Raw genomic sequence first — 8790 nt, 5'->3', positions numbered from 1 at the left:
ATGTGATAAGATCAAGAATGTGTACTCAAACATGTCAGTAAAGTGTGTTGTGAAAGTAATGTCTTATTAATTTACAACACTATAGTAATAAGTCTGATGAGTCGGCTTCAGGTTGACCTTCACTTTAAAGACACATATATACTATTTACCCCCCTCCACTATTATAAAAATACTGCTATGTCGTTTTTACTTCAAGTATCTAGCTCCCCCTAATGGCTCCATGTTGGTAATGCAAGTACTGTGAAAACAAGATATGAAGACAGCACCAGTAACATTTTGTTAAATTAACTTTATTTTTCAAGGCCTCTCTTTGTCTACAGTGCTCGTGTAAATCATCAATCATTTAAAATTCATTAAATGCTAAGATGAAATATTAAAGTGTTGATTAACAAACAAAGTTGTCCCTAATTAAATAATTACTCGTACCACTTAATGCTTACAACAGGTCCGACCTGCAGGTAGTGCGTCTCTTTGAGCTCCATCTGTTATCTTTCTTTAGGTCAAAGTCCAGTGTGTGGATTCTATCTGTTATGCTGACTTGCTCTCAATTGGTCAGGTTTTGTCACTGCAGCGGGTCCGTTCAGGGTTTCTGGTCAGTCTGGTCACACTTTAACATGACCTTTATCCCGAGACCCTGACGCGTGGTCTCAAAGGCCTGGACCGCCTGCTCCAGAGGGAAACGGTGGGTCACGAGGGGTTTTACATTTATTTTACCTGAAGCCAACATGGCGATGGCCATCGGCCAGCTGCAAGGCAGACAAAAACATTTGAGTTAAGAGATCAATCTCTGAGATACAGAATAACTGAGCTGTCTTTTATTCTGCTTGAAAACATCTGCTAAGAGTTCAAGAAAGGCATTGCAGGGGTCATTTCTTACGTATTGCAGTAGCGGAAAACACCTCTGATGTCCACTTCTCTTACAGCTGCATTGATCAGGGGAACAGTGGCCATCTCAGAGCCGAGACCAACCAGCACCACCACTCCTCCTGAACGAGTCGCCTGACGGGAAAAAATATATCAATCAAGGGTCATTTTATCTACAAATAGTCTGCAGCTTGATTTACAGTTCAAAAAAATATAGCATCATATTTACAAGCAATGGAGACAGTATTCAGCTTCTTCACTTAAGTAAAACAGTGATACCTCATTCTTAAAATACTCCATTACAATGTAATGCCCATCACAACAACTATTCCAGACAATGTTTATTTTAAGTTTAAAAAGCCACTGCAGACATTTTATTTGAATATTTAATGGACTCTTTTCTTTTTTTTTGCAGAAGTATTATCATGAAATGAATGTTTAACTTGAGTGCCTGCTGCGAGGTTGAGCCCATTTTAAATATTTGATTTACTGTTAAGCTATTTAAACTATTAAAATGCAAAATACTTTGAAAAGTCTTGATCTGGATAGTAAAAAGTACCTTAAGAGGTAACGAATGCACTGAATGAAAATAATAGAGCAAATTACAAATACTCCAGAGCAGAAAGTAAGTGCAGCACCTGAGTGAATGTACTATTGTATGTAGTTTATGCAGAGCTGCTTTATTATTCTGACAATGTCCTTGAATGGTCTTTACTGAGCATAATCACGTACATAGATGGCAGTTTGAATGCTGCTCTCAACACCGGTGCATTCAATAGTGATGTGGGGCTGAGCGCCCAGCATGTCTGCTACATTCTGAGCCAGCTGCTGGGGCGCGTCTCCTCTCGTCACTGTCACCTGGAAGTCTGCACCTAACTCTTTGGCCACAGCCAGGCGCTCTGAGGACAGATCTGAGCACAGGAGAGGTGGACATAGAGAGAAAAGAATGAACCACTGAAGAGAAGATGCAACCGAAATGGTTTTTTGTTCATGTTTTTCTGTTCTGGGACCTTTCAGTTTCGATGGATGTTTATAAAGCTTGTGTCTTACTGGTGATGACGACTTGTGAGGCCCCCATTGCCTTGGCCACGACTAAACAGACCAACCCTATTGGTCCTGGTGGGAAGAGGAGAAATCAACAAGATTCCTTAAACTGTAGACAGGTTTGTAAATATCCACTAATCTAATGTTTCAAGGTGTATTCTTACAACATGACTATGAACACTTCTTAGACATTGTAATAGACATAATGCATGATCAGCAACATCCACTGTTTCACCTGGTGCAGCTTAACACAGCTGTCTGAAGTGTTGTTTTCACAACAGGAGGGGTTTGTTAAGTATTAAGTCTCTAACACGATGCGTTCAGGTTCACAAGCTTTTCACTCAGGTTTTGTTGAGTCAGTATGATTCTCACAACTACAACCAATGAGTGTTTAACCAGATTCCTTACCTGTAGAGACGTGCTGTTTAATTTCAGTACAGGCATGTATTTTATACTTGATTGCACAATACTCTGAAGAATCTTGTTGTGTAAATTTGTGCTGTACAAAAGCCTTCTTTAAATGTAAGTTGAATTGTTTTTACCTGCACCACAGATGAGCACGCTGCTGCCGAGGGTAACGCCAGCTCTGCGACAGGCGTGGATCCCCACAGAAAGAGGTTCAATTAGAGCTCCCTCCTCAAATGTTACGTTGTCGGGCAACCTGAGCAGTGAACAATAGTGAGAGTGAAAAAGAAGAAAGACAGGGAAGGACATACGCAATTGTGACGCAAGAGAGTCCTTTGGCAGTTAAGAGATCGCGGAGATTTTATTGGGTAATCACTGGTGTGGCAAAGCGATAAAATCCTGAGCAAACTGTTACTTGTAACAGAAGTTGGCACTGTGAGTGTAGTATCTGCACAGATTTCCATCGTCAGGGGGTGTGGCACAGAAGAAGATGGTAGGAGACAGGTTGTAGCGTCCATTTCTGAAGAACTCGTCCGTGCCACGGGGAACACCAGGCTCAATGGCCACTCTGTCACCTGCAAAAACATGAGGTGAAGTTTAAAAAGCACAGTTAGCCATAATAACTCATATCATCGTGTGACTAAGGTAGAACTTTTTTTAAATCATACTTTTTTTTTAAGATTAAGTTAAACCTTAAAAATGACACATAACAGACATGACAACAAAAACAACTCCCATTTAAACTTTCCTTTCAAAAGAATGGGAGAGTGCATCAATGTGTGCATTACACACTACATTTGATATATCACTGCTCTGCCACACCCACGTTCCTCCCCCACTTACCCACTTTAAGGTGCTTGACTGCGGCTCCAACTTTCACCACCCGCCCTGAAGCCTCATGACCCAGTATCATCGGCTTTTTAAGCACAAAGTCCCCAATTCGGCCGTTCTGCCAGTAGTGAACATCTGATCCACAGATGCCCACAGAGTGCATCTGGAGCAAAACCTCTGAGGAAAAAAAATAAAAAAGCACAGGCATGCTAAAATGACCTTCTGATTCATCTGCACATTTCAAATACCCCCCCAAAAAGCAAAGACTGGTTTCTCTGTAGTCTAAATGAAATGAAAGAGAATAAGAGGTTAAACAGAAGCAGTGCAGGTGTAACTCAATTCGACATACAGAAGCTTGAAACTGATAAACAGACTGTTAAACGCAAGTGAAACAGGTGGATGCGTTTTGTTTTTTTCAATTGGGCTATTTAAATGTTTTGAAATGCATGTAAAAGTAGCCTATTCATTATTCAATATGTCATACTGCACCATTTGGTTCTGGTTCCGGGATAGGTCGATTTTCCTTTGAAAAATTGACAAAATCAAAAAAAGAAAAAAAGTGCAGTCAGTTGATATAATACAGATTTTAACTTTAAAATGTCTTGACAATGATGCAGGTTTGTGTCGGTCCCCTACCAGCCTCAGGTCTCCTTTTGAGTGCAGCACCACGGAAAGATTGTCCTGCGACATGACCGACGTAGCAGCGAGCAGACAACGAGCTGATGAGTCCGACAAATACTTCGTCCACGTTTACAGTCAAACTTCAGACTGTGTTTTTCTTCTTCTTCTGAGTGAGTCAAAGTGCAGACAGTAGCAGCAGCGACATGACTTCCTAAGAGTGGGGCTGGCACCAAAACAAAGGACGTGATTGGTCGAAAACCGCGGCACAGTCCATTTTGCAGGGGTGGAAATTACCTCACAGAGACATTTTACAATATTAGTTAAAATATATATAATGTGTATACATAGGAAACACATTTTTTCAGTTTTGATAAAAATACGTAATTAAGCCTGCATTGTCAATATGCCTTTTACGTAAATTCACAACTCCCTTTTAACTTCAGTCGCAGTGCACGAAGTCTGATGAGCTTGTCCAATAGAAACAATCAGAGCTAGTCTCTTACAGGTGAGGAGCAAAGTTTAAATAAACAGTGATTTTTAGTGGGCTGGCCCTTAATGGGAACAGGACTCCAGAGTTTATTGAGCGTTCAAACAGAAAAGTAAGGCTTTTAGAAGACTAACTCAGGTGAGGCAATAAGGTGTAGGGCATCTGCTGGAAGAATGTGAAAACTAGGGGTTCTTGCCACAGAATAGACAGTCAGACGGAGTCAATATTATATTAAAAAAAAGAAGCAGAGGCTGTATTTTGTTCTTTGTTTACCTGTTTGTTAGGTAATCAAATTGGTGAAGACTCATTTCTCATTTCTCCAACATATAAGGTAAGGAGAAGGGTCACTGAGACAGAGCCTCAATATTCAGTTCTCCATTGAACTCTTTCTTCTCTGAAATACATTTGGCACTTTATAACATTTTACTCACTACTTTCTTTTCATTTGACCTTATTAAAGGCATTTTGAGTGTTTCAGATTATGGCCCTTGTTTTTCTTTTCAACTGAGTGATGTGAAGGGTATTCTGCTTTGCTCTCCATCTCTACACTTTACAGTTACAAAACATTCACTAATAAAGAGCACTGTTGGACATTCTGGTCAGTACAACTACAGGCAGGCTAACTCTTTTTGCTTAATTTGTAACCCGAGTACTCTTTAGCCTACAGTCCAACTTATAGCCTGTAAGCTGAGTTTAGTTAACGGTCCAATATGTAAGAAAGTAACTGAATTAAATCATAAAATGACTTCACTATATTATCAGACATTAAGGGATGCTGAATGGTTTGTTTCTGTTTCGACAGTCTATGGTTTTGACCAGAGAAGGTTGGGCGGTTTTAAGGCGCCCCCACATGGACGTCCCTCTGTGAGCCAGGCAAACGGCAAACCAACAGGTGTTGCAGTGATGAAAGCAGGCAAGCAAACTGGATCAGATAACTGATTGTACACAACCTAAAAAGACTCTGCATCGTCTAGAAAGCTCCATGACCAGAAATGTGGTAAAACTAGGATAAATATTGGAGAAGTTTTGTAAAATGGAGAGGTTAGAACGCAGAAAGTTTTAAGACCGATGCAGAGCTGTATAAAGTGAAGCTTCCGATATTGACTGAAGGGGAAAAGGGGCGGGGGCTGGGGGGGGGGGGGGGGGGGGACAGCTCTCTCTAATGTTTTGAGTACTAATGTCAAACACTAGGTGTCAGAGTTACATAGAGCTCCTTAAATAGGGCTGAAGTAATATTTAGTTACAGTACAATGATGGATAGGTAGAACAATAACTTGACACAATGAAATGAATGTTTCACAAATGTATTATGTCATTGAATTGATTTGCATCAAATATGCAGATTCAGCTCAGGAATGCAAAACTTATAAACAAACGACACGAAGCTTGCCACATGGACAGCAAAACTGAAACCTGGTCCATTTTGAAGAAGCTCTCTCTCTCTCTCTCTCGGTGCATGTTTGCTCACACGTGCTGCAAGCAGCTACGAGTTTTACAGTTGGAGCATCGGAAACATCCGGGATGAAAATCATGCAGATCACCTGAATATTTCTGCAGATTGTCCATGCTGATGTACCCTGCAGTAAGTATAGTAATGTGTAATGTTGACAGGAAAAGGGATTATGTTTACCAACGCAGTGAATAACAACTCAAATATATTATTATCTCAGTAGCAGTGTTCATTTTGACAAGGAATTTAAATTTAGTTGATGTTGCTTTCAGAAAATTGTAGTTGATTTTATTCACATTTTAGTCTTTTCCATTTAGTTTTTTTTAATCAATGGAACTCCGTTTTCATTTTGGTCACATCTCAGTCCCTGTTTTAGTTACAATTTCTCAGACAGTTTCCTGATTCTTTGATTTTGCAGGAAGATATTTATCCTGGCTGTAAAAATGTCAATGAAAAGTGAGAATACTAAAAGTCAACTCAGCTGAATAAAACTGACACTCGGGGCCTGATTCATTAAAGGATTGCACAGCTCATTATCTAAATGTAGACAGAAGTGAGCTCCGTCAGGATAAGGGCTAAAGTTTATTTCTTTAAGGACTCATAAAGATGTTTCTCCCAAGTCACAATTACTAAGTACTAACAAAAGGAAATGTGAAAAATGCTACTAGCTAATGTAATTTTAACACAAGTCCTGCCTCCTACCATGCAGATCATTTTTATTGGGGATTAGTGAGTTTTGGGGTGAGGTGACCCTCCACAGTCTGACGTAAAACAAGAGCATACACCACAGAGCTGCTAATCTTTAAGGGTTCAGTCTCAGCATCATCAGCACAATATGCTGTAACTGGACCTCGAGACGGAGCAGATAGCGGGAGTAAATTAGGCACAATTCATGGTGCTATTGGCTGCCATAATCTATTCTATAGTGAATTATCCCCTCAGTCCTATTGTTCGATTTGAATAAACGTGTCCACAGGTAAACTCTCCTCTTCCTTTCAACAAGACTGGCTGCTGTTTTTAAGATGTCATTGCCCAGCAGTTGCTTCATTCAGCTTCATCACTGACACACAGCAGGGGAAAAAAAAGTCATCCCATAACAATGAGAAAGACACACGGACACAGTGAGAATCACCTGCAGCGCACTTGTAGCAGATAATTGTTTTGTTTTTAAGGATGTCAACTGTGACCAAACTTGGTTGTTGGCTCAAACACAGCTAACTATTTCTTCTCTGTTTATTCATCATGGCTTTATGAAACATTTCCCCAAAAGTTTTGCTGTCAATATATTTAGCTTTAATGTTGTTGCCTCATTTTGGTGAAGAAAAGAAAAGTATGTCAACGAAGACTTTTTTTAGTCAACATTTTCATTGACAAAATGAACACTGCGTAAGAGAAACAAGTTTAGACATTCTGACCCCACAGGAATTGTTGATCAATGTCGCACCTGTTAGCTTGTTTCTATCTTGATCATGGCCACATACTTCACTTTCAGATGAGTCTGTGTCGGATGGTTCAGAACTGCAACAAAAAAAAAAGCAAAAGGTGTGAATTAGTTCAATTGAGGAGTTCTAGTTTCAAAACATTCACAGTGGAAACTTAACATACCAGTTCCTGCTGTCTTCACTGTACTCATCTTCACTCTTGCAGCTACCTCTCTTATGGGAGCGCTGTTTAACAAACTTTAATTAATGGAGAATGCAATAAAATACATGATTTGCTGTATTGCTGGGCGGCTTTATTCCATCACATGGTGTGCCTACCTGGGCTACTGGCTGCTCGACTTCACTCTCCCAGATCAATCGCCCTACCACTCCTCTCACCTCTGAAATATAAGAGAAACATTAAGTATTAGTCATAAAATTGTTCTTTGTGAAACTTATAATAATTCAATGATGTCTGATGTTATTCGCTTTGACTTTCTTATAGAGTAATTAGAGATTAGTCCTGAAGTGTCAAACTAACTATGGATTATTTTTTTGTAGAAATGTGTTCCACTTATTTCTCTTTTCTTAATTATTTTTGCAACCTCTCAGGCTTATCTTAGCATGTCACAGCGGATTTGTAAAAGTACCCTATCTTATTGAACCACAGTCACTGACTCTGCAGTACCTTCCTGCACCGAGGCTGGAGGCAGCACATAATGACCGACGCACACTGACTTCACACTCTGGCGCATCTCACAGACGGACAGAAACAAGCTGTGAAAAACCACCACCTTGTTCCAGAGGCAATCCTTGCTCTCAAATATCCTGAAATACACAAATGGAATCGTAGTTTGGAGGGGGGGAAAAAAGGCTAAAGACTCACAAATGAAGCTTTCATTTCTTCATCACTCTCACCTCTGAGTATCAGGACATGTGGCATCTTCACTGAAAAGGTAATCCGCTTTTCTCCAATTAGCAATGATCCCACCTTCCAAAACTACAAGAAAATATATAATAACTACTTTATACAGTTACTTATATGACATCTAGAAATAATGTTAGTGGCAGCTTCTAGTATAAATCTTGACCTGAAAATAAGTCACTTACTCCAAATGTTCTGACGTGTCTGAGGCACACTGCTTGAAAACCAGGCGGACTTGTTCATAAACATGACTTTAGCTACGGTCCTTATCAGCTTGTTAACTAAGCCTGAGTCAAGACCTTTGATCCGAGTTCACAATGGAGGTCAATTTTATCTAGCTAGCTTCAGCATGCAAGTTTGGCAAAAGTGATATCTCTGAAGCTAGCCTGTTGTGATTCCTGTCCAACATTAACTCAACTCTTGAGTTCTAACTCTGCTGCATTTAAGTGCTGTGGGATACGGTCGTAAATTCGCATTTCAATGCCAGAATTTTTTTTTATAGACAAACCTAAATGTAACCTAAGCTGTCTACTTGAAACCTTTGCAAAGACATATTAGAGAAATATTAAGATTTAAAATTAGAAGAAAACAATGATTTACAATAAATACATCCAAATGTGTTATAGTTTATTTTATATTATTAAATCAATTTTATGATAAAACATAATTTCCTTTGTTGAAAGTAACAATGTAAGTCATGTTAATGATAAGGTAAGCGAGGTGATGATCAGAGGATTTTCTT

At 39.5% G+C, this 8790-nt stretch overlaps 2 protein-coding genes across 2 annotated transcripts; both read right to left on the bottom strand.

Annotated features, from left to right (window-relative positions):
- Positions 1-274: 274 nt before the first annotated feature.
- Positions 275-3947, bottom strand: sord (sorbitol dehydrogenase). The gene is made up of 9 exons (XM_061037163.1): positions 3781-3947; positions 3634-3667; positions 3157-3321; positions 2729-2888; positions 2451-2569; positions 1915-1980; positions 1597-1775; positions 878-999; positions 275-746 (listed from the first exon to the last, which is right to left on the bottom strand). Exons 1-9 carry the CDS (start codon positions 3832-3834, stop codon positions 581-583), a joined length of 1065 nt encoding a protein of 354 aa, XP_060893146.1. The 5' UTR covers positions 3835-3947; the 3' UTR covers positions 275-580.
- A 1140-nt stretch (positions 3948-5087) lies between these two features.
- On the bottom strand, positions 5088-8441 carry terb2 (telomere repeat binding bouquet formation protein 2). Its single transcript, XM_061044246.1, has 7 exons — positions 8234-8441; positions 8042-8123; positions 7812-7951; positions 7463-7524; positions 7308-7381; positions 7147-7220; positions 5088-5829 (listed from the first exon to the last, which is right to left on the bottom strand). The coding sequence occupies exons 1-7, from the start codon at positions 8295-8297 to the stop codon at positions 5717-5719; spliced, it is 609 nt and encodes a 202-aa protein (XP_060900229.1). The 5' UTR covers positions 8298-8441; the 3' UTR covers positions 5088-5716.
- Between the last annotated feature and the right edge of the window lie 349 nt (positions 8442-8790).

This window comes from Labrus mixtus, chromosome 1 (assembly GCF_963584025.1).
Source record: "Labrus mixtus chromosome 1, fLabMix1.1, whole genome shotgun sequence".
Lineage (NCBI taxonomy): Eukaryota > Metazoa > Chordata > Actinopteri > Labriformes > Labridae > Labrus > Labrus mixtus.
This window is presented reverse-complemented; position numbering and strand designations above follow the sequence as displayed.

What these genes read in the sequence shown, in the direction of transcription:
- terb2 (XM_061044246.1), bottom strand. Translation starts at nt 8,297, where the DNA reads ATGTTTATGAACAAGTCCGCCTGGTTTTCAAGCAGTGTGCCTCAGACA. An exon ending in TCCAGCCTCGGTGCAGGAAG is followed by an intron (nt 7,525 to 7,811) that starts GTACTGCAGAGT and finishes CTTATATTTCAG; the next exon opens with AGGTGAGAGGAGTGGTAGGG. An exon ending in TCGAGCAGCCAGTAGCCCAG is followed by an intron (nt 7,382 to 7,462) that starts GTAGGCACACCA and finishes CATTAATTAAAG; the next exon opens with TTTGTTAAACAGCGCTCCCA.
- sord (XM_061037163.1), bottom strand. Translation starts at nt 3,834, where the DNA reads ATGTCGCAGGACAATCTTTCCGTGGTGCTGCACTCAAAAGGAGACCTG. An exon ending in CCCGGAACCAGAACCAAATG is followed by an intron (nt 3,322 to 3,633) that starts GTGCAGTATGAC and finishes TTTTTTCCTCAG; the next exon opens with AGGTTTTGCTCCAGATGCAC. An exon ending in CGTGCTCATCTGTGGTGCAG is followed by an intron (nt 1,981 to 2,450) that starts GTAAAAACAATT and finishes TCTTCCCACCAG; the next exon opens with GACCAATAGGGTTGGTCTGT.